General features: G+C 44.8%; 1 protein-coding gene across 12 annotated transcripts in view; it reads right to left on the bottom strand.

Annotated features, from left to right (window-relative positions):
* Window positions 1–26481, bottom strand: part of ANO1 (anoctamin 1) — a 1209699-nt gene that overhangs the window by 28172 nt on the left and 1155046 nt on the right. For 11 of the 12 annotated variants that reach the window (XM_068260041.1, XM_068260039.1, XM_068260043.1 and 8 more), the window contains 5 exons: window positions 25425–25496; window positions 16667–16744; window positions 10989–11063; window positions 4357–4558; window positions 3874–3985 (listed from right to left, as the gene is read on the bottom strand). In XM_068260041.1, coding sequence (XP_068116142.1) covers window positions 3874–3985; window positions 4357–4558; window positions 10989–11063; window positions 16667–16744; window positions 25425–25496 — 539 coding nt within the window. The remainder of the gene's footprint in view (window positions 1–3873; window positions 3986–4356; window positions 4559–10988; window positions 11064–16666; window positions 16745–25424; window positions 25497–26481) is intronic. The other variant, XM_068260045.1, reaches the window with a different exon arrangement.

The raw sequence follows: 26481 nt of genomic DNA, 5'->3' as shown, positions 1-26481 counted from the left end.
TCTGCAGGAAGCTGAAAAGCCTGCACAGCCCAGTAATGCAAAAAACAGCCTGGTCGTTTTTATGCATGAAAAAAGATCAGCAGGGCTGCCAGGCAACTGGTATTGTTTAAAAGGAAATAAATATAGCAGCCTCCATGTCCCTCTCACTTCAAGTGTCCTTTAGGGCTGGTTCTCATGGACACTTTGCAAGCATTAAATGGGGCAGTTTGGGTGACAGGCAAAAGCGACGTTTTTAGGGATCGAGCGCCGTCCCATGCAAGTGAATGGGAGCATTTAGTAGGAGCTTTTGCTGACTTTTCCCAGCGTTTCGTCTCAAAAGCAACATGCAGTTTGTAGAAGTCGTTTTCTGTTGCCGGCATTGCGTTTGAATGCCATCAAATACCACTGAAAGCCAACAAAAGCCAGTATTTCTACTTCCTTCAGACACAAATCCCAGCGCTTTCCTGCAAAAGCCACCAAATGCCCAGAAAACGCAACACTCTCGTCTTAAAGTGCTAGTGCAATATTAGCTTATGTGAGTGTTCTCACATGAGCGATGAGCTTTCTATCCGATCGCAAATGTGGCTTCTGCACCATTGTCTGAGCGTTTGCGATTCAATAGAAAGTATAATGAAATCGCAAAGCGCTTGAAAAAGCGCTTTGAATTACGATTCCCTGAACACTTTGTACATTGTATTTATTCATTTCCGGGTCAAAAAAAACATCGCTCCACAAAAGCGTTTAGAAAAGTGCTTTTCTAAGTGAAAAGCGCTCAGAAAGCGCTTGTAACAGCGCTTTAAAAGACCCCCTATAAATCGCTCAGTGCTTGCAACAGTGCTGGCGATTTATAATGGGAACAAGGCTGAAAAGCTTTCAAAAGACATTTAGGCTGCTTTCACAGTGTGACGTTACAGGCGCACCTTAGTGCGGTGGGCACAGCAATAAAAAAATGAATGGGCTGTTCACAGTGCCCACGTTGCGTTACACAGTAACGCTTCACGTCAAGACAACGTACTGCATGCAGTGCTTTATACGTGGCTAAGCCGCGTTAGACTGTTTGCACATGCTCAGTACGGGTGTTTTTTTTTATTTTAGGGGCAGAGAGGAGGCGGGGAAAGGCCGCTACGTAGCCAGGCACATGGCTACTTGGCATTCACTGCACTTGCAGTGTTTACTCTTTGGAGCGGCCGCTGATTGGCTGACGGGACCACGCGATGCGGAGAGCTCTGCTCACGTGGTCTCCGCAGCGCCTCCGACAGAGCAGGCGCACCAAAAGCTGCTTGTAACGCGGCTCTTGGTAGCGTCCTGCTCCACCACCACCAGGCGTTGCGTTGGGGGCACGTTATGTGCCCTATGTGCCCTATAACGTCCCCTAAACGCAACGTCCTGGTGTGTAAGTAGCCTTAAAGCCTTAAAGCTTAGAGGTTAACCCTCCTGGCGGTATAAAAAAATACGCCAGGAGGCAGCGCGGCAGTTTTTTTTAAATTTTTTTTTTCTATATCATGTAGCGAGCCCAGGGCTCGCTACATGATAGCCGCTGCTCAGCGGCATCCCCCCGCCCTCTTCGATCGCCTTCGGCGATCTCCGATCAGGAAATCCCGTTCAAGGAACGGGATTTCCTGGAGGGCTTCCCCCGTCGCCATGGCGACGGGCGGGATGACGTCACCGACGTCACTGACGTCGGGTCGTCATTGGGAGTCCCGGGCCACCCCTCGGCGCTGCCTGGCACTGATTGGCCAGGCAGCGCACGGGGTCTGGGGGGGGGGGGGGCGCGCGCCGCACCGTATAGCGGCGATCGGGCGCGCGGCGGCGGCGATCGGGGTGCTGGCGCAGCTAGCAAAGTGCTAGCTGCGTCCAGCAAAAAAAAAATTAAACAAATCGGCCCAGCAGGGCCTGAGCGGCACCCTCCGGCGGCTTACCCCGAACTATGTTCGGGGTTACCGCCAAGAAGGTTAAACGCTGTCATCTTGAAAAATAAAAAAAAGACGGCGTTTGAACGGATCGCTGAGCAGAAGCCTCTGTGATCTTAATTGGCTCCTTCTATGAGGTTGGCCCTATATTGTAGGAGAGGCATTGGGTGGCCACACAATTTTTTAAAAATATTTTTAAACTAATAGTTTGTAGAAGTTTATTCCCTAGTTGTTGTACACACGTTTGCCATCTTTACTTTTCACCTTTTCTATAATTTTTTTATAAGCTTTTTCTTTGTCTTTTGTTGTATACTGGTAGGTGATCAGAGGCGCCAGCAGAATAAAATTAATATAAAATTGTTAAGAATTGCCAGGAGGGAAAGTGGTGGACTTCCCCTCAATAATTAGACACCAAGGTCTGTCATCGAATCAAACGAATACATTTATTCAATAGTACCCCAAAATCTGCAACGCGTTTCGTGGGAGCAGACCCACTTCTTCAGGCAATAAAGCGGGGACAACAAACACAGCAATCAATGTGCAGTGAATTTAGCACCTCTGAGGTGCTAAATTCACTGCACATTGATTGCTGTGTTTGTTGTCCCCGCTTTATTGCCTGAAGAAGTGCAGATTTTGGGGTACTATTGAATAAATGTATTCGTTTGATTCGATGACAGACCTTGGTGTCTAATTATTGAGGGGAAGTCCACCACTTTCCCTCCTGGCAATTCTTAACAATTTTATATTAATTTTATTCTGCTGGCGCCTCTGATCACCTACCAGTATACTTGAGTCCACCCCAGGTGGAGGGGTGACCCTACCCCATTTTTTCTGATCTACAGAGAGCGACTTCTTAATCCTGAGTGAGGACAGGTCTAATCTCCTCACCTGCCTATACAGTGGTTGCCTGAGCGGTAACCCATGTTTGTGAGTATAACCATCTCACCTATTCATTTCCCTTCGTATCTCTGACATACTACACCATATTGGGCTCTCGATTTCTCTCTTTTTTGTCTTTTGTTGGTCTGTAATGTTTTTGCCTGCTCCACGAATGTATCCCTTTGAAGGCCGCCATGCACAATACAGTTCTTTCTTTATTTTTTTTTTCAATTTGAGAATTACGATAGTTTACCCTGATTGTCACATTTGAAAAATCCAACCAAATGTCTCACATACATGTGTTGAAAGTTTCCCCCAAGTATGAAAAAAAAAAGATCAAAAGAAAGCTCTTCTATAAATCAAGAAATTTACTTTTCTACATCCCCTAAAAAGCCAAGAATACATTCAGAGCTGCTGGTGCACTGGATGGCTATAGCCTAATCATTTTACAAAGCCATATAATCCAGTTTGCAGACGGCTGTTTCAGGCTGCTGAATTTAATTATGTTAGGTCCTATCAGTGAATATGGCCCGATGGTAGAGCAGGTGAGGCTGAAACGTTACCAAGTAATTGGTGAAAGGATACTAGAGCAGAAAGGCTCTGGTAAAGATGTAAGATGCAGTGCTTAGGTGGTTAAAAGTCGATACTTACAGCGCCACTCATTCCCCAGTCAGCTGCCGGTCTTCTCCTATAACTCCCGATGTAATGGCAATTTGGCTGACCTTTAACCCGGATAGTCTTCGCTTCTGCCTGGCGCATTAATCACTTGCTTTTCAGTGGAGCGCAGACGCTAGGATGGAGGAGGCGGGGATGTGTGCGTACCCATAATTATGGGCCTGCAGAAGCGAAGACTATCTGGGTTAAAGGTCAGCCAAATCGCCAGGACCCCGGGAGGTATACGAGAAGACCAGCGGCTGACTATGGGGAGCGAGAGGCACGGTAAGCATCGACTTTTAATCCCCTAAAAAAGCCTTTTGGCTCTGGTATCCTTCTAAGCAATGGAGAACCACAACAATTCTGTAGAAGATCTGAAAGAGCTAAAAAGCCCAGTACATAAAGTACTAAGCTAAATATCATGTATCCAGAAAGTGTCTAGAGAACTTACCGACCCTTGAAGAAGGCAACATAGAAGATTGGAGTGTAAGCATTGACAAACTTCAGAAGAAAAGCCTTGAATATGAGCCGCTCCTCAAACGTCTTGTCGGTTTTCGGGACCTCTGCACAAAGCAAATAGAAGAGTGAACGCATGAAGTCCGGCGATGGGATCGGGTCCCTCAGACATTCACTCATTTTAGTTCTCAGCATTCCACAGACACTCTCAATACGATCTCCTAAAACTGTCAACTATGAAATGGCTCGGTGGTTTCTCCTAGAATTACAGACTACCCAGCAAGCTCATGGTGAACCAGAACTCCCAGGAGTGTGTAAGGGGCTATAAAGGACCAAAAAGCCCCCTTACTAAAATGTTATGCAAAGCAAAAGTTTGCCTTCTGAAAACAGAAGGTATTGGCCTAGGAATCTTCAGCTTAGAAATCTGGTACAGGGGACACACATGTAATACAGAGGGGTGCACAAGCATGCCACGTACCGATCTGGGTGAGCCATCGCGCTATGCAGCCATACACTTCATCCAGAACCAGAATAACCACCAGGTTAATGATCACAGCGGTGGCCGTCACCGTGACTCGGACGTTGGCGCGGGCTGATGGGTTGGAGCTCATGGCTAAGGCGGCTGCAGTGGAGACGCGGTACACAATAACGCCAAACACAATCGCAAACGTCAGACCAATCTAGTGAGGGAAAACAAAAAAACGTTAAGAGGAAGACATTTAAAACGAGTGTCACGTAGGTTGATGGGTCATTTAGACAAAGTTTGTTTTGAAGGGTTAAATCTTTTAAAGAACAAGCGACACCCATGCTAACCTAGAAATAAAAAACACATATATAAGTAGATAAATACTACTTCTACTTGCATAACAGATGTATTGTGCTATCCCCGTACTGATTCCTGTGAATTTTATAAAAGAAAAACAGAAAATCCTATTCTAGGCAGTGGCCATCTTGCCAAGCTAATGCTGACATCATATCCTCCCTGACTCTTGTTTCCCCTCCACCCTTCTCTTGCTCATTGTGTATTCATTAGCTGCCCTCCTCCCAGAGTCTTCAGACACTCCCACTGAGGTGTATACTAGGAACTGCACTGTCTATTTTTGTTTACACATCCAATCGCTGAGTCACCTCAGCCTTGCTTGTAAACACAAGTGATCAGAGGGTGTTTCTGATAAGCAGCTAGGCAGGGAAATAAATGAAAGAGGAGGAATATATTATAGATAAAAAGAACTCCCAGCATTCAACTCTTTGGCATGGTTTGGCACTAGGGCCAGTGCTCCTAAAGTATGTGATAACTCCAAACCATAACAGCAGAAAAAGTTTTGCAAGTTTTGAATGCAGGATTACCATCTTTATCACTTAACCTCCCTGGCGGTTTATTTATTTTGCCAGGGAGGCTGCGGGAGGGTTTTTTTTAAATTAAAAAAAAAATATTTCATGCAGCCAACTGAAAGTTGGCTGCATGAAAGCCCACTAGAGGGCGCTCCGGAAGCGTACTTTCGATCGCCTCCGGCAATCGAAAGTAACAAGATAGGCCGCAATGAGCGGCCTATCTTGTTTCGCTTTCCTCGTCGCCATGGCGACGAGCGGAGTGACGTCATGGACGTCAGTCGACGTCCTGACGTCAGAGCCGCCCGATCCAGCCCCTAGCGCCGGCCGGAACTGTTTGTTCCGGCTGCGCAGGGCTCGGGCGGCTGGGGGGACCCTCTTTTGCCGCTGCACGCGGCGGATCGCCGCGGAGCGGCGGCGATCGGGCAGCACACGCGGCTGGCAAAGTGCCGGCTGCGTGTGCTGCTTTTTACAGAATTGGAATCGGCCCAGCAGGGCCTGAGCGGCGACCTCCGGCGGCATACCCCGAGCTCAGCTCGGGATTACCGCCAAGGAGGTTAATACACTCAGACCAAATGCTGTTGAAATTTGATTTTTATGGGGACAATACCGCTTTAAGAAATAAAGACTTAAGGTGTCCATCACTGATGCATTCTTGATTGTATTATCTTACCAAATCTATGCAGTAGATGGGTAAATTGAGTAAATACATTTTGAGTAGATACTTTTAGGTAAGGAGCTAGTATTGGTTAGGTGACCCAGTGGAAAAGTTCATAGGGAACAGTTCTCCAGTCACAGCACCCTCTACAACCTGAAGCGCTGTAATCGGCCAAATAGTGTTGGTGTAGCAATTACTACAACTCATCTGAAACCTAACATTTCTAGAGAGTGCGGTTATTGGAGCACTGTTGAAACAGCAACAATCACATTGCCGGAACGTCCCGCGTTTTAGGTAGTCCCTCATATTACACAGAAATGGTAAAATGGTACCGCCAAGATTGCATCATCAATGGGTACCTGAGGCCACAGACAGGATCCTGGAAGTTCTGCAAACGTCTGGAAAATCAGCAAATAGAATTGGTTTTCCAGGCGTTTTCAACGTAGTTTAATTTACGCATCGTAGTTCGTAGGTGAGGTTTCAAAACTACACTTACAAATGTACGCATAGTGAAGTACCGGTACGCGTAGCTTACGCCCACTATGCGTAGTTAACATGTGTATTGCGTAGTAAACTACGAATGCGGTACTCGCGTCTAATTTTCCGTGTGCGATTGTATGATTACAAATTTACGCTTTGGAAAGGGGATGTACGCATAGAAGAGTTCCCAATATAACCAATTAAAGAGAAATGAATGCGTAAAATTTTCTTCATACGGGCATTAGCATCCGCATATATTACGCTTTGCACTACGCGTAATTGCGTATTTTAACGCGTAGTCTATGAAATGCAAACAAAGCAAATATTTGATTTCGAAGCCGTAGTTTGGCAAAGCGTAATTGCGTAAAACTACGCGTAGTTCCAGCGTAGCATAGTTGGCTGACTACGACCATCCCTAGATTTGATTAGCTCAATTCAAGGTTGCATACACTTTGCATGACAGCCACCATTATTCGTAGCTCACTAGCTAGGCTTGTCATGTCTGTAGTGGGCAGAACTACTCGTTGGAATGACAGCTGGGAGGAGTTGAGAATTTGCCTGTCTGGTGATAACTCCACCCACCTATGGCATGCTGTCTTTGTCATGGCTGTGGTGGGCGGTACTACCTGTGGGAAAGACAGCAGGGTGAAGTTGAGAATTTCCTTGACTCCACCCACGGCATGATGTCTTTGTCATGGCTGTGGTGGGCGGTACTACCTGTGGGAATGACAGCAGGGTGAAGTTGAGAATTTGCTCGACTCCACCCACGGCATGCTGTCTTTGTCATGGCTGTGGTGGGCAGTAATACCTATGGGGGTGACAGCTGGGAGGAGTTGAGAATTTGCCTGTCTGGTGATAACTCCACCCACCTATGGCATGCTGTCTTTGTCATGGCTGTGGTGGGCGGTACTACCTGTGGGAATGACAGCAGGGTGAAGTTGAGAATTTTCTTGACTCCAACCATGGCATGCTGTCTTTGTCATGGCTGTGGTGGGCGGTACTACCTGTGGGAATGACAGCTGGGTGAAGTTGAGAATTTGCTGGACTCCACCCATGGCATGCTGTCTTTGTCATGGCTGTGATGGGCGGTACTACCTATGGGGGTGACAGCTGGGAGGAGTTGAGAATTTGCCTGTCTGGTGATAACTCCACCCACCTATGGCATGCTGTCTTTGTCATGGCTGTGGTGGGCCGTACTACCTGTGGGAATGACAGCTGGGTGAAGTTGAGAATTTTCTTGACTCCACCCATGGCATGCTGTCTTTGTCATGGCTGTGGTGGGCGGTACTACCTGTGGGAATGACAGCTGAGTGAAGTTGAGAATTTGCTGGACTCCACCCATGGCATGCTGTCTTTGTCATGGCTGTGATGGGCGGTACTACCTATGGGGGTGACAGCTGGGAGGAGTTGAGAATTTGCTGGACTCCACCCATGGCATGCTATCTTTGTCATGGCTGTGATGGGCGGTACTACCTGTGGGAATGACAGCAGGGTGAAGTTGAGAATTTGCTTGACTCCACCCACGGCATGCTGTCTTTGTCATGGCTGTGGTGGGCAGTACTACCTATGGGGGGTGACAGGCTGAGAGGAGTTGAGAATTTGCCTCCCATCTCACAGCTCACGTGCTGTATGTGGTGAGGGCGGAGCTTTGACAGGAAAGCTTGCATTTGGCAGCTATTCGTCTTCCATGGGTCATTACGATGGACAGCAGCCAAAACTATTCCAAAATACTGTTACAAAAATACTACTGCTTTCCATTAACTGGGATAGATACTTATGATTGTTAATTTTGCCAAGAGTTACACTTTAAGGATAGTCAGCCATAAAATCAAATTCCATTTACCCACTGCTCTGAGTTTATTATGCAGTCTATATCCTGACCCTGCGCTGCAAGCATTTAAATGTAACCAAAAATGTGTCTGCTGTAATAAATCTTCTCTTAGTCAGCCTGGCTTTATTCTGGTACATTGCCGAGGAGAGGGAAGCTTGTTATTTACCCTCCCACCTTCCTGCTCCTCACTGATTGGCTGAGGGCAGTTTAGTGAGCTGCTTAAATCTGATCTATGCTGTGCCCACATGTGTTTACAAAGCAAGCTAGGTATGACAGTGCAGTTTCTAGAATTGGAGGGGGGGGGGGGGGGGGGAAACAGTAAGGCCTCATTTCCACTTAGTGTGCTCCTGTCCACTTTTTATCAGCACAAAAAAAATAGACAGTATAATACATATATTACGCCAGTAAAACAAGTATTTACTTATATAGGTGTTCTTTTTTTCCCTGGAATAGTATGGCTGTCTCTGTGTGTGTGCATGTTGGAAAAAAAAAAGTCTGTTTTTTTCCACAGAATCTAATGTAATTGATAGATAAAGGTGCGTGTTCAGGTGCGTACACGCACTACGGCCGCCAACGACGAGTCTGTCAGACCCTCCCGCTGGGCGGACTTTCAGGCGACAGTAGCTCGGGTGTACGCACTGTCGGCGGACTGATAAGGCTGTTTCTGAACGATCCGCTCAGCGGACAGCGCATACACACGCGCATACTGTCAGCTAAGGACCGCCCAGCGGGAGGGTCTGACGAACCCGTGGTTGGCAGCCGTAGTGCGTGTGTACGCACCTTTACACTGTTGCCAGTTTTTTTTTTCCTACATGCAAAATACCCAATTAATTGTGAACTGGCCCATTGATTAACATTCACATGAAAACAGATAAGCATGACCCCTGCCTACGTGTTTAAACACACAGGCATAACTTTCACTCATTCATCTAGTCCGGATCCCAGCTGTGGTGCACATAGGCTGCACTTGAGCACTTGAGCACTTGATTTGATTTGATTTGGCAATGGCTGCACTTGAGCTGGTGGAGAGGAGCGCAGATACTGTTATATTACACACTTTGCACACAACATTCAGTACAGGATGAACTCTGAGCAAATCATTCTACAAACACAACACAAATACCCTCTCTGTCCATTTACTGCAGTCACTGGGCTGTGAAAGCTCCTCTTGTGCTTAAGTGTTTGTAATAGCTCAGAACACAGAAGGGAGTTTGTTGTCAGATCAGTTCTGAAGAACTTGGAGATATTTTACGAATTCTGCTCAGTTACAACCACAAACAGTAGAATAATAGTAAATAAAATACTAGGAGACAGACTGGAGACCCCAAAAAAGTGGGGGGTGGGCACCCAGACTTTTGGGGAGCCTTGAAGTGATGGCAGCCTTGATTCATTCACTTATAGTTGACCTTTACTAAATATAGCTTAATGAATAAAATTGCTTATTTTTAACAATTTTACTAATTGGCCAGTGTTTGCCCATTTCATAATCTTTCCTCTCTCCGATTTACAATCTTAAAGTGAACCTCCAGACTAAAAATCTACTCAGCAGCACTGAAAAGGCTTTTCACACCATTAGAACTTTGTTTTTCTTACCAAAGCATCATTTTTAGCATCATTTTACGCTAAGCTCTGCCCCATCAAAGAAAACTGCCCGGGCATTTTTCCCCTGATGCTGTGCAATGCATGATGGGATTTCTGAGGTTGTTCTCGTTGCCTAGCAACTGAGAAGGGTGATCAGGACACAGGACAGTTGGAACTGTGTCTCATGTGTCTTTCAACCAAAAAGATGGCTGCCCTCATGAAGTCACAAACATTTGCCTGTTCTTTTAAAACAGGGTGAGTAAGAGATTATATTACCTATTTATTTTAATTAACATAACTAATGCAACTTAATGACAGTATGCTTGTTTAGGCCGGAGTTCCTCCTTAACTTTATTACAGGTGTGACATCTGTATTGCTGGTAGGTGCATCACTGTGGAACGCCTGTTACTGTATGTTCTGAAGCCAGTAGAAGCAAAACTTGGTCTCCCAGAGTGCACTGGGAGGAGAATTCTGAATAATAAGCAGCCTAGGGTAAGCATCACTAAGAGGGTGGGGTTACATACAATAATATACAGATATGCAAATTGGTTATGATGCTGAAACCAGGATAATTACCGTAAAAGTGGGAACCCTGAATCATTTCATGCATTCGACTATAGGTCACTACAGGGCCTCTTTACGTTAAGAGACTGTTATTGTATCCAACTCTGTCTATAATACAGGAGCATGGAACCACAGCTGAAGTGTACTAACACACCCGTATTATACAAAAGTGAGAGATTTATCGCATCACATGACATGTCACTTCTGGCTCCCTCTAAATTAGGACTAGTCTGGTATAACATACAATAAAAGTATCTTTGAAACCAATATTAACAATCTGGTATTCCACCTGTTCTTGACCCAAAGTATTGTCATCTTTGTGAAAATCACAATTCCCCCAGGCAAAGCAAGTCACCACCTTGCATAATTATGCAATATCCAGTTCAGTCTATAAGCACCACACTGCTGTTTCCTGAATGTATAGCTTCTTTGTTTCCCCATTACAAATATGCCACCTCTCCTTCAAAGGAAATCTCTCGGCAGCCTGCAGAGAACCATGTGACGCACCAATAAGTCTCCCAGGAGAAAACGAAAGTAAACCTGTTAACCTTTTTTAGGCACTTTTTAAAGTGTATTTTTACAACTTAAAGTGTTGCTACACTATTGAAGAAAGGAAATGTTGACAGCGGTTCCACTTTAAGCAGTATGATGAGAACCAGAACTCACCATGAAGACGATGCCAATCAAGTTGGTAACGTATGCTGGGGTCCTGTCCCTCCATGTCAGCTTTTCTTTCTCAGTCTATAATATGGGAACAGAAGGTAGTTATTACCGACTCATGCCAGAGAGAGGGGACGGTACAGGGACAGGTGACACCACACGGTGAGTTCACACACGCACACACAAGATGGATGGAGCAACCACAGCCAGTCAGTGACTGTCAGCTATCCACGGAAGGAATTGTTTAGTGATATTCGTGGAAGGGGCGTGGCTTGACAATTCTCTGCATGCTTTTGCCCTTGCTTGATAAATCTCATCTGTTTAATGAACTTAAATGTAGAGTAAAGAACATATAGGTTATACAGCTACTGCTAGACACGAACATTTCAGGGTTTTGCAGAGAACGACAGCTCAAGAAATTCTAAAGCTGGCCACTAATTGTCCAATTTCTAGCGAAAAATCGTTTGCGCGATCAGAAATTCTGATCGGATTGGTTGTAAATCTCCATTGGTGGACACAATCGATTATGAACGAGTGAAAAAAATGTCGCCCGAATGAATTTTCGTCGAACGAAAATTTGGATTTTCTTGGTGGTCGTGATAGATAGGAAGCAATGGTTGGTTACTTAATGGTGTAGTGAACGATTTTTCGTCCGATCAGAATTTCTGAATTTCTGGAAACGATCGTTTGGGTCCACCAATGGAGTGGATCAAACTAAAATAATCGTTCTGCTATTCTGATCAACGGAAGAATTGTTAGTCATCAACTGGCAACATTAAAGGTACCCGATCGGATAGATCATATGGTTGATTGTTCTGGAGATTGTAACGTTAATGGGCACCTTAAAGGGAACCAAGCGCCACTTTTTCTTCTGCAGTTTGTCCTGGTTTCTAATAGCTCTGGGACCTGCCATGTCCCCCCCTCCTCCCCTTCTAGCTGCCCATTGTTTATCTAGGGGAAGGTGTGAAGATAGCATCTGTGGCTTCTGTAAACTCTTTGAAGCAGTGTCCAATCTCTCCAACCCCCCACCACAGATGAAGGCTTGTGAAGGCTTTTTACAGCAGTCCTTGTCTGCCTGACATTTCTGTGGAGGGGCAGGCTTTGGAAGTAGGATAAGAAAGGCCTCTGCTAAACTTTTAAATGAAAAAAGGAGCGTAAAAACAATTTTTTTTTGTAATAATGAGCCACACTGTTGGCATGCATGTTTAATGTGCTATTGCAGTGATCTGCAAACTTGGCTCTCCAGCTTTTAAGGAACTCCAAGTCCCACAATGCATTGCGGCAGTCTGACAGCCAGAGTCATGATTCCTAAAGGCAAATGCATTGTGGTTCCTTAAAGGAGAACTGTAGTGAGAGGTATATGGAGGCTACCATATTAATTTCCTTTTAAGCAATACCAGTTACCTGGCTATCCTGCAGATCCTCTGCCTCCAATACTTTTAGCCCTAGACCCTGAACAAGCATGCAGCAGATCTGGTGTTTGACATTTTTGTAAGATCTGACAAGATTAGCTGCATGCTTGTTTCTGGTGTGATTCACACTACTGCAGCCAAATAGATCAGCAGGGCTGCCAGGCAACTGGTATAGCTTAAAAGGAAATCAATATGGCAGCCTCCATATACCTCTCACTACAGTTCTCCTTTAACAGCTGGAGAGCCGAGTTTGCAGATCACTGTGCTATTGAGATGCCCTAGCTCAGTGGTTCCCAACCCATGTGTCGCGGCAGCTTCGGGGATGTGTCGCGGCTCTCGGAGGGAAGCAGCGCAGCGGAGGTAAAGCTGTGGGCAGCGGCGGAGAAGGGGGCCATCTCCCCCCCTTCTCTCACCTTAGGGTGCTCTGCCTCCCTCGCTCTCCCATCCGATCTGTGTGTGCGGCGGCGTTTGGCAGTGGGCGGGACTTACCTTCCGTGTCACTCCATGCGCCGGCCGGAAGTTCTGGTGCCGCAGCCACTGCTCTGGTCTGGATCAGGCCAGAGTAGTGGCAAATCATCCCGCGCCGGCGACGAGACCAGACGGAGGACACGGAAGGTAAGTTCCGCCCCTCTGCCAGCCACCGCACTTCATTCCGGAGGAGAGAGCAAGGGAGGGAGAGCACCATAAGGTGCTGCTCTCCTTCCCTCGCTCTCTCCTCCTGGGGGGAACCTGGCTACAATATACTGGGCACATATATCCCTGGCTACATATACCGGGCACATATACCTCTGGCTACATATACCGGGCACATATACCCCCTGGCTACATATACTGGGCATATATACCCATGCCTACATATACTGGGGACATATACACCTGCCTACATATACTGGGGACATATACCCCCTGGCTACATATACCGGGCACATATACCTCTGGCTACATATACCGGGCACATATACCCCCTGGCTACATATACTGGGCATATATACCCATGCCTACATATACTGGGGACATATACACCTGCCTACATATACTGGGGACATATACCCCCTGGCTACATATACCGGGGACATATACACCTGCCTACATATACTGGGGACATATACACCTGCCTACATATACTGGGGACATATACTCCTGCCTACATATACTGGGGACATATACTCCTGACTACATATACTGGGGACATATACTCCTGACTACATATACTGGGGACATATACCCCTGCCTACATATACTGGGGACATATACCTCTGGCTACATATACTGGGGACATATACCCCCTGGCTACATATACCGGGGACATATACCTCTGGCTACATATACTGGGGACATATACCCCCTGCCTACATATACTGGGGACATATACCTCTGGCTACATATACTGGGGACATATACTCCTGACTACATATACTGGGGACATATACCCATGCCTACATATACTGGGGACATATACACCTGCCTACATATACTGGGGACATATACCCCCTGGCTACATATACCGGGGACATATACACCTGCCTACATATACTGGGGACATATACACCTGCCTACATATACTGGGGACATATACTCCTGCCTACATATACTGGGGACATATACTCCTGACTACATATACTGGGGACATATACCCCTGCCTACATATACTGGGGACATATACCTCTGGCTACATATACCGGGGACATATACACCTGCCTACATATACTGGGGACATATACCCCTGCCTACATATACTGGGGACATATACACCTGCCTACATATACTGGGGACATATACCCCCTGGCTACATATACCGGGGACATATACACCTGCCTACATATACTGGGGACATATACACCTGCCTACATATACTGGGGACATATACCCCTGACTACATATACTGGGGACATATACTCCTGACTACATATACAGGGAATATATACCTCTGGCTACATATACTGGCTACATATACATATGGCTACATATACTGGGGACATATACACCTGGCTACATATACTGGGCACATATACCTCTGGCTACATATACACCTGCCTACATATACTGGGCACATATACCCCTGGCTACATATACTGGGCACATACCCCTGGCTACATATACCTGCCTACATATACTGGGGACATATACCCCCTGGCTACATATACCGGGGACATATACACCTGCCTACATATACTGGGGACATATACACCTGCCTACATATACTGGGGACATATACCCCTGCCTACATATACTGGGGACATATACTCCTGACTACATATACAGGGAATATATACCTCTGGCTACATATACTGGCTACATATACATATGGCTACATATACTGGGGACATATACACCTGGCTACATATACTGGGCACATATACCTCTGGCTACATATACACCTGCCTACATATACTGGGCACATATACCCCTGGCTACATATACTGGGCACATACCCCTGGCTACATATACTGGGCACATATATCCCTGGCTACGTATACTGGGGACAACTGGCTGTTTGTACTTATGTGCATTTACTGGTGAAAAGCGGTCTCTTATGTGCATTTACTGGTGAAAAGCTGTCTCTTATTTTGTGCATTTACTAGGGAAACGCTGTCTCTCATTACCTGCATATAGTCTACGTGTCACGGAGATCTGAACGTTTGGTTTGATGTGTCACGACTCCAAAAAGGTTGGGAACCACTGCCCTAGCTGCTAAAAAATGTGCTTAATTCACTTGAAAGGGTAACAAGAGCGAAAAAAAGAGCAGTTTAACTTATCCCATGCAGTCCTTCTGTGCCCTCGCCATCACGCTGCGACCCTCCAACCAGCCATAGCACTCCCCCTCCTCCTGAAAGCTGGCCAGTTCTGGCTACTGAGCATGTGCGGCCCTGTGTCACGGAGCTCCTGATCACGTTCCCGTGGCTTAGAGTGTTCTGCGCAGTAGCAATTTTTACATACTACGCATGCTCAGAATGCTCCTGTGCACGGCAGCATGATCAGGAGGCATGCAACCCAAAGCCGCATCATACAAACAGAGGGGCACTGCAGCTGACCACATGGTTGTGGAAGAACTCTGAGGGCACAGAAGGCCTGCAAGGTGATTGGAAGAAGCCCCAAGTAAGTGAAACTGCTCTTTTTGAGCCATTTGATGCAATGTTAAAGTGAACCTCCAAACTAAAAATCTACTCGGCAGCACTGAAAAGACTTGGTGTTTCTTTTCTTTTGAGCTGAACTTCCCATCAGATAAAAATCTTTGAAATATGTTGTACACAAAGATGCTGTAGACATTCAACAGATCAGTATCTGCAAAAGATCTGTTCCTGCAAATTGCATTCATAGCCTATGATATCTGCAGATCCTCATACACACCTTGTTTAACAGACTTCATCTGCAAATCTGACAATCATCTGCAGATCTGAAGATCTATCCAGGTGGATGTGATCTGCAGATTAATGTCTGTTAAACAAGGTGTGTATGATGATCTGCAGATCTCATAGACTATGAATGCATTTTGCAGGAACAGATCTTTTGCAGATACTGATCTTTTGTGTCTGTACAGCATCTGTGTGTGCAGCATCTTGCAAAGATTTCTGTCTGATGGGGAGTTCAGCTCCATAGAATAGACTGTGTAGGTGTGGCTCTCATACTACATGGAAGGGGGTAAGATTTCTGTCTGATGGGGAGTTCAGCTCAATAGAGACTGTGTAGGTGTGGCTCTCATACTACATGAAGGGTGGTAAGATTGGTCTGTGATCTTTCATTAATCTTTCAAGTGTGTACACAGCTTTAGTGAATGAAAAATAAATTGTGGGCCGATCTCACTCTCCAACACCGACCCAAAACATCAGCTTTTGGTGGACACTATCCATGGCCAACTAAATGCTAAAAATGTCAAGGCAATGCCTGGAAATAGACCAAATTCACTTAGGAAATGGCAATAAATGGGGGACTGGCATCACACACAAGAGGCACAGCATGTGAGACAACACGGGAACACAGACAGGGGTGCAGCATGCATGGACACACAGGACACGGGTGCAGCAGGCCACGCCCTTCACCATGGAACACCAGACATGCACACAAGTGTGGTGATGAGAACAAGGAGCAGCCCGAGGGGATCCTCAGTACTACCAATCACAATAGTGGCTTCATAGTGACGCCAGGTGACATCACGCAGCGTCACCCAATCAGCTGCTCTCTCCTCTAATCCCCTCAGTATGCTGAACACAATGACAAGTGATGTGATAAGGGGGTTATTCTCTCTGTTTCGGGAAATTGGGTGTAAGAATGTACCAATTTCACCCCAGCCATGGCTGTCATTACTGTCTGCCTCCACTTGTTTGTGTTGTCCTCGGGAGCCGCCTGGCGCGTCTGATGGCATTGGGAGGAAAAAAAAGGAGCGTGCAAGAGGGTTATATAAAGCATTGGTCAATCAGCGACTACCAATGAAACATATTGGATGCGTAACTGCCCCTCCCCCCCACCCACGCCTTTACAGCCAACCCACGCCTTTACAGCCAACCCACATTGCGGGTGAGGGGGGCCAGCCTACTCAAACTGCATCATTTGTGGTTTTTAATCCTTATATTAGAGTAGGATTACTCGCTGTGCTGTGCTCTGATTGGATGGGAATTACTGAATGGGTAGGGGGGGGTGCAAATTACATCTGGCTGGAGAGAACACCAGAGCTATTTTTGTAAAAACATTCACGCCCCTTTTACACCTGCATTGCAGGATAACGCAAAAGCAATGCAAGTGTATAGGGCCTTGCACACTTACTGCGTTGCTTTGCGCTGGTAGCTTCCAAATCGGCGCCAAGCCGATGCAAAGTCGGCAGTACGGTATCGTATGACTTAAACGCACGGCCGGTTCTATACTTCTTGCTGCCTGAGGCAAACTTGTGAGGGTGCTGCCCCACCCATAGGTAGTATAATTGCCCCCAGTATAGGTAGCCTGGAGGGGGTAGCAGCAAAGAAGGGGGAGCAGTGGCACAGCGGTGGGGAGGAGGGGTCAGACCGTCCCCCTCCCTCACCTGGGGATCCCCCATCGGATACCCCCCTTAAGTGATTAGCTCAAAATTCACTGTAATTCAGAGGGAGGCATTGCAGGAAGTGACGGGAGCGGTGGAATGCAGCCCAGGATCCAGGAAGTAGAGGAGTCATTGCACTCCCCGCTGCCTGGCTGAACTAACTAAATTTTGAGCAAATCGCTGTGCCCCCCTTCCTGGCTGCTATCCCCTCATATCTGCGCGTACGTGTTCCTTAAGGTGGCCACACCCCCAGAATTTTTTTTTTTTTTTTTTTTTTTTTACATTTCTTTTCAATGCAAGAATTATGATCAATTTTTCTGATTGATTGCAACATTTAAAAAACCCTGACCAATGTACCACTAACACCGTGTGTTAAATTTTTCTCCAATTATGAAAAAATTATTGAAAGCCGATTGAGTGTGTACATTAGGAAATTGACAATATACCCTACACCATTCAATTTTCATAAAAATTGATCAGAAAATTCCACCACTCCTGTTCCACAGATAGACAGACAGAGGAATTCAATTAGATTTCTTGAAAATAAGAAAAAAAGCTTTTAATTGCTGTAAAATTGCATCATCTTATTGTATAGTGTGTGGCCACCTTAAGACATCTCTCTCCCACTTTTCCCTCCCTGTGACCTGTTCTGAGTTTATACATAACTCTTTCTGAGGCCTTGTTCCCATTATAGGCGTTTTTGTAAAAATTTAAGCGCAGGAAACTTTCAAAACCGCCTTGATAGCGCTTATGCAATGATCCTCTATGAGAGAGTTCATATTTGAGCGGTTCGTTCGCGATCCGCTTTGAAAAGCGGTGCATGGGCCATTTTTAAAGGCGATTTGCCTCAATGGAAGGTATAGGAAAAATGCAAAACACTCACAAAATCGCTTTGGCAAGCGATTGCGTGAGCGTTAAAAAAAAATAATAAATAAATAAAAACACATTGTATTTATTGTTTCCGGATTGTTTTCCGGATCAAAACACAGAAGCGCTCTGCAAAAGCTCTTACAAAAACGCCCACAAAAACGAGCGAACGTGCGGAAAATCTCAGGAAAACGCTTTAAAAAAACACGGTAAAAAAAAAGTCCACCGCGGACGGACACGCGAGCCGAACGCAATGTGAACAAGGCCTAAGGCTGCATTTCCACTTGTGCGGTGCGGAATCGCCGGGAAATCACCGCAGACGAAATCGCATGCGGGTGCGATTTTGCATGCGTTTTTTCACGCGATTTCGCATGCGATTTCGCATAGGGTAGTAGGTGGGCGATTTTAACCATGTCACTGCCTGTGTAAATTAACATCACCTCCTATGCGAAATCGCATGCGAAATCGCGGGGAAAAACGCATGCCAAAATCGCATGCGATTTCCCTATTAGATACATTGTATGCGATTCGCTTTGCGGTGTGCGGGGAGCGAATTCTGACGGCTCTGCCATGCAGATTTTCCCCGCACACAAAAACGCTCTGCACAACGCACAAGTGGAAACAGGCCCATGCACTTGTATTGGCTGTGCGAATCCGCATGCGGACAACGCATGCGGATTCGCTATAGTGGAAATGAGCCCTAAGAGTGCATAAACAATTAATTTTGATTGGCCAATGACTGACCAATTTTACCCCTTCCATGTAATATGAGAGACAACAGATATTGAATACTAGGAGTACATTTTGTAGGTAAACCCTCATACTACATTGAGGCGGTAAAGTTGGTGAATCATTGGTCAATCAAAATTGGATGTGTGTATGCTCCCTAAAACTCCCCTCCCTCTTTCTTCTTACCGTCCCAGTGACCCGACAAGTGTATGGCTGTTATCAATCTACTCTGGGGAGTGGGTCGTGTGTGTGGTTAAAGTGGGATTATATTCTCAAAACTAAAATTTCATTGACTACTCTTAAATAGAAAACATTTGATAGCATTTCCAACTATACCCTGTGTGTAAAATAGTTTATTTTCACTGCAGAGAGGGCTTGCTTATTTCTGGTCATCGGCAAAGGCAAGAATCTCCCTGTGCCTTCACTCTGCCCCCTTCCCTCTGCTGAATAGACACATCGCCCTGGCAACAGCTGAGTCGCTTCAGCAGAAGGAGGGACGGAGTGAATACACAGGCACAGGGAAATTCTTGCCTTTGCCAATGACCAGAGATAAGCAAGCTCCCCCTGCTCTCTGCAGTGAGAATAAATGATTTTACACATAGAGAACACTTGGGAATCCTTTTAAATGTTCTTCTCTGTAACAAAGAGCAGTTACTGCAATTTTAGCTTTGGGAGTAGAATCCCACTTTAAACTGACCAGCTTTACATAACGCGATGTAATAGACCCACGTATATAATATATAAACATGGCAGTCTCCCTTCTCTGGTCTATACAGAGAGGTCCCCCGGTGGTCACACAGACCCCAGTGTGAGGGGCAGTTACACATCCTCATTCCAGGTCTGTCACACATACATTAAGCATTGAAAGCAGCTGCATATAGGAGGAAATAAAACAGACAGTTGAATTTATTTGTGGTTATTATTTACCCAGCACAGCAAGAGAAGCAGGTCTAGATAAGAGTCAATCTCCCCTCTGTAGATCCATCATTAGCTCTGGAGTGAATGTTAGTAACATGCCTCTAAACTACCAGGCCAGGGGGCTCATCAGAGTACAATGATCATGAACAGAACATTTTATAACAAAAGCAGTGATGTCCATGTCTAGGAGAAGTCATGGAGAATCATGTGATCAGTGTGGTCAGGTGATAGATATGTAAGTCTCTGATTAGTGATGGTGTGTCTAGGAGAAGTCATGGAGAATCATGTGATCAGTCTGGTCAGGTGATAGATATGTAAGTCTCTGATTAGTGATGGGCGTGTCTAGGAGAAGTCATGGAGAAGCATGTGATCAGTGTGGTCAGGTTATAGATTTGTAAGTCTCTGATAAGTGATGGTGTGTCTAGGAGAAGTCATGGAGAATCATGTGATCAGTGTGGTCAGGTGATAGATATATAAGTCTCTGATTAGTGATGGTCGTGTCTAGGAGAAGTCATGAAGAAGCATGTGATCAGTGTGGTCAGGTGATAGATATGCAAGTCTCTGATTAGTGATGCTTGTGTCTAGGAGAAGTCATGGAGAAGCATGTGATCAGTGTGGTCAGGTGATAGATATGCAAGTCTCTCCATGAAGTCATGGCGAAGCATGTGATCAGGGTGGTCAGGTGAAAGATATGCAAGTCTCTGATTAGTGATGGGAGTGTCTAGGAGAAGTCAGGGAGAAGCATGTGATCAGTCTGGTCAGGTGATAGATATGTAAGTCTCTGATTAGTGATGGTGTGTCTAGGAGAAGTCATGGAGAAGCATGTGATCAGTGTGGTCAGGTGATAGATATGCAAGTCTCTGATTAGTGATGGGAGTGTCTAGGAGAAGTCAGGGAGAAGCATGTGATCAGTGTGGTCAGGGGATAGATATGTAAGTCTCTGATTAGTGATGGGAGTGTCTAGGAGAAGTCAGGGAGAAGCATGTGATCAGTGTGGTCAGGGGATAGATATGTAAGTCTCTGATTAGTGATGGTCATGTGTAGGAGAAGTCATGGAGAAGCATGTGATCAGTCTGGTCAGGTGATAGATATGTAAGTCTCTGATTAGTGATGGTCGTGTCTAGGAGAAGTCATGGAGAATCATGTGATCAGTGTGGTCAGGTGATAGATATGTAAGTCTCTGATTAGTGACGGTCGTGTCTAGGAGAAGTCATGGAGAAGCATGTGATTGGTTTGTGATCAGCTGATAGATTTGCAAAGCTCTGATTTGCTGCGATCACTGCCTGCCCTAGCACATGATCATGGCTAACAAATCAGAGACTTACTGTACCTATAGTGGCATAGGTAAGGAGCTTTGGGCCCAGTGCAAGTGTTACATTGGGTCACTAAGCATTCTATATATAACAATTTATATGATGCAAGAAAACCTGCCAAGCACAGCGACAGTATGAGAGGTGTAATGTTAATGATGTATATAGAAGAGATTAATACTAGCATAGCACCATTAAAGAGGTAATACTAGTGGGCCCCTCTGGTCCAAGGGACCAGGTGCGGTCGCAACCTCTGAATCCCCTATTGCTATTTGCTATGCCTTACATATCCATCACCGGACTAAACTGATCACATGCTTCTCCATGACCATCACCAATCAGAGACTTACATATCTATTACCTGACCACACTGATCACATGCTTCTCCATGACTTCTCCTAGACATGACCATCACTAATCAGAGACTTACATATCTATCACCTGACCAGACTAATCACATGCTTCTCCATGACTTCTCCTAGACACGACCATCACTAATCAGAGACTTACATATCTATCACCTGACCAGACTAATCACATGTTTCTCCATGACTTCTCCTAGACACGACCATCACTAATCAGAGACTTACATATCTAGCACCTGACCAGACTGATCACATGCTTCTCCATGACTTCTCCTAGACACGACCATCACTAATCAGAGACTTACATATCTATCACCTGACCACACTGATCACATGCTTCTCCATGACTTCTCCTAGACACGACCATCACTAATCAGAGACTTACATATCTATCACCTGACCAGACTGATCACATGCTTCTCCATGACTTCTCCTAGACACGACCATCACTAATCAGAGACTTACATATCTATCACCTGACCACACTGATCACATGCTTCTCCATGACTTCTCCTAGACACACCATCACTAATCAGAGACTTACATATCTATCACCTGACCACACTGATCACATGCTTCTCCATGACTTCTCCTAGACACACCATCACTAATCAGAGACTTACATATCTATCACCTGACCACACTGATCACATGCTTCTCCATGACTTCTCCTAGACACACCATCACTAATCAGAGACTTACATATCTATCACCTGACCAGACTGATCACATGCTTCTCCATGACTTCTCCTAGACACGACCATCACTAATCATAGGCTTATATATCTATCACCTGACCAGACTGATCACATGCTTCTCCATGACTTCTCCTAGACACGACCATCACTAATCAGAGACTTACGTATCTATCACCTGACCAGACCGATCACATGCTTCTCCATGACTTCTCCTAGACACGACCATCACTAATCAGAGACTTACAAATCCATAACCTGACCACACTGATCACATGCTTCTCCATGACTTCTCCTAGACACAAGCATCACTAATCAGAGACTTACATATCCATCACCTGACCAGACTGATCACATGCTTCTCCATGACTTCTCCTAGACATGACCATCACTAATCAGAGACTTACATATCTATCACCTGACCACACTGATCACATGCTTCTCCATGACTTATCCTAGACATGAGCATCACTAATCAGAGACTTACATATCTATCACCTGACCAGACTGATCACATGCTTCTCCATGACTTCTCCTAGACACGACCATCACTAATCAGAGACTTACATATCTATCACCTGACCACACTGATCACATGCTTCTCCATGACTTCTCCTAGACACGGCCTTCACTAATCAGAGACTTACATATCTATCACCTGACCACACTGATCACATGCTTCTCCATGACTTCTCCTAGACACGGCCTTCACTAATCAGAGACTTACATATCTGTCACCTGACCACACTGATCACATACTTCTCCTAGAAATGACCATCACTAAGTAGAGATCGCAGCCTTCACTGCATGAACTTGACGTCACGTGACGAATGGCACCACTGCAATAATCTGGTGGCAGCAGTAATCCCACAGACGTTGCATCGCGTCACAGCAAACTAACGACCATTACAATTGAAACACAGGAGCTTAAAGCAAACATGAATAAAAAAAAAAAAAAACACGTTATGATATAACGACTTGTATGTGTAGTACTGATAATGAATAGAACATTAGCAGCAAAGAAAAGTTGTAACTCTTTAACTCTTAACTCTTCCTGTACTGAAAAGCAATGAGATTTTTTGTCTTTGCTACTAATGTTCTGTTTCTTCGCTGTACTACACATACAGTTCATTATATCACAAGTTTATTTTCACTTCATGTTTGCTTTAAGGGGAACTCCAAGCGATTGTGTTTGTCGTGTGGGGTCCTTGAAATGTTATCAGATACGTTTTAAACACACTCTCTAGCCTGAAGACCTGTTTGAGTCGTTAGATGACTCAGCAAAAAGAGATTACCGTATTTGCATTACAGCTTCAAGGAGAGCACAGTTAACTAAAATGAGAAGGAAAGAAGAAAAAAAAAGTGTCTGGGTCCTGCCTGGGACTGGCTATGTTAAAATAGCAGGAGGTGTGAAAAAGACTTCTGAAAGTCATGGCCAATGAGATGTTAATAGTTTTGTAGCTTGGAATCGGTCCAGTAGCGGTATATCTTGGGAACACAAGATGTCTGACTCCTCCCGACCTAATTATGACACCACATCAGTGTAATTTGCTGGCAATGTTTTCTCCCAAATGTCCGCTCCCGCTGGCCGTTGGGAGTCTGGCTTCAATGGAAACATAGACTTCTAGGCAGAGCTTTATAAATAACTGTATTGTCCTTGAAGCTGGAACGTTCGAGAACTTTTGAAGGGCAAATAACATTTAAAGTGGACCCAAATTAAAAATACAAGCTTTCAGAAATAAAATCTATTTTCTAAATTATACTAATAAATAGCAGCCTTTTTTCAGCTGCATGATGACAAATATAAAATATGTTACATTTATTGGAGGAACCCCTCCCTTCCTTTCATATTGCCGGGACAGAATCTGGCAGACTGGTGGAGTAGAAGGTGTCCGGCAATGGAGGAATTACTAATGGCTGCCACCTGTATAACCCTAGTTATGAAAAGAGAAGGGTGAAAAGCATGCACTGAAATGATCATAGGCTTGAAGGAATGTTCATTTATCTTTGTATGTGTCAGATTGGTGCAACTAAATATTTTTTAATTAATAAAATATTTGGTTTGGGTCCGCTTTAAATGGTATAAATTACAGATCTTATTCCGGTCACATACCCGAGTCAATTACACTTTATACAGATTTCCTTTCAGTTTACCCATTGAAAAAATGTTAAGTTTTAACCATATTTATGCAGCCATAAAATACCCAATTATGATTTAAAGGGGAACCGAACTGAAAACATAATTATTTTTTTTTTTTTTTTTAACTAATAATTTTTAAATGATTGAGTCAGTGTTTGTCTATTGTAAAATCTTTCCTCGCTCTGATTTATATTCTGAAATTTATTACAGGTAGCGACATCTTTAGCCCTGTCAGGTGATCTCTGCTGAATGTTTGTTTACTGCGAGTTCTCCTCTGGGAGGAGAATTCCACATAGCTAATCAGCCGAAGCTGTGACATCACTGGGTGGGCGGGACTACATACCATTATACAGTAATATACGGATAAAGGGAGCGTTTTGGATGCTGAGAAAAGACAATTACCATGAAAGTGGCTATCCTGAATAATTTATAATATTCTACTACAAGTCAATATGGTGCTTCATTAAGGTTTGCTTCGCCTTTAATGCCCCATTGAAAAAGAAAGCCCTTTTAATTGTAGATTGTTACAACCAATGTAGGTTGATGGGATTTTTCACATGTAAACGCAAATTTCACATTCAGGGAAAAGAAAACTTGGTGCCTTCTGCATAATATTGCACATCGTGTGCGTTTCTCATTACTGCCAAAACATGCAAGTTGTAACCAGGGCGGTGGAGTCGGTAGAAAAATCATCTGACTGACGCCTTAGTTTATGAAACCACCGACTCCAGGTACCCAAAATTGCTCTGACTCCTCGACTCCGACTCCACAGCCCTCGTTGTAACACAGAAGAACACTGACTAGTATGACCCCTTAAAAAGATGAATGATAAAAAGGGAATCTTGATCATAACCTACAGGATCATTCTATAGACCTTCGTAAAAGTAACTGTTTTCAGTTTTTGTGCCACAAAGTGGAAAAAGATAATCGGTCAAAACTAAGTATAGTACATCAAAGCATTTTTAGTAGATTCTGAAATTATAGATCTTGATCATTACCTCCTTACGTTTATAATCCTTTTTGAGGGACTTTTGCAGGACCCTGGCTTCATATTCTGCCCTGGGATGGTCCTGTTGGGAGATAACAAAGGAGTAAGTCATGAGAAAGAGACACATAGCCACATAAGACCGCCAGGCAGCTACACCGTAATGTTCTCAAGGCTCAGTCTTTGCAGGCAACAGATGATCACATATAGCGGTATATAGTGCGATTACCACGTGCTGGAGGTACGAGGCAAGTGACATAAACACGGTGACTTGTGATGGACAGAGACAAAAACGTGACAAACATATCCGGAGACACAACGTGCAACTTGGCCATTGATGGGTTGGGCATCAATGAGGAGACTGAGGCAGGACGAGACACACGACAACAAACATATAGTCCTTTTGTTGGACGTGAAGAGATTTGTGTGGTTCAGAAAAGGGTGCAAAGTAAATCTGCTGAGGGAGAGCGATAGCAAATAGTATTAATAAATAATAAGTATTCAAACCTTGACTGTGCCCTTCAGGAAACAAGAACACACCACGCATACACGTAAAGGAGGAGAAAAAAGACAAATATCATCATTATTTTAGGTCCTAGGTAAGGTTAGGTAGGATAAATGTGAGGGTTATTCATGTTAACAGAGATAAAGACACAGTGGTTAGGTTTTGGGAAAGAAATGGGGAACTCAAAGAAATACATTGACAGGGGTGATCTATAGAAGAGGAGGAGACGACTGCCAAGAAATGAGCCAGTCAGCAACTTGGCTACCGGCTCAAATCTGTTCTAGAAAGGACACTGGACACGGGTCTACTTGAATTCAGTTCAGGTCTCAACTGAATTGGAAAGAATTGAAAATGGAGATCAATCAGAATTTGAACTTAAGACGAAAAAAGTCTGGATATATATACCAGCCCCGGCTGATCAGACAGTACAGTTGACGTCAAACTGAACTCAAAGGTTCCTGCACAACAGCCCTTAATTTGACTAGTGACAAATGGCAGATCCTCCACTTTCATAGATCAAGTTATTAGATACTACCACAAAGGCTGTCCAACCAGACCTGGAAGT

Source organism: Hyperolius riggenbachi, chromosome 11 (genome assembly GCF_040937935.1).
Source record: "Hyperolius riggenbachi isolate aHypRig1 chromosome 11, aHypRig1.pri, whole genome shotgun sequence".
In the NCBI taxonomy this organism is placed as follows: domain Eukaryota; kingdom Metazoa; phylum Chordata; class Amphibia; order Anura; family Hyperoliidae; genus Hyperolius; species Hyperolius riggenbachi.
The sequence above is the reverse complement of the archived record's forward strand: the minus strand, read 5'-3'. Positions and strand labels throughout refer to the sequence as shown.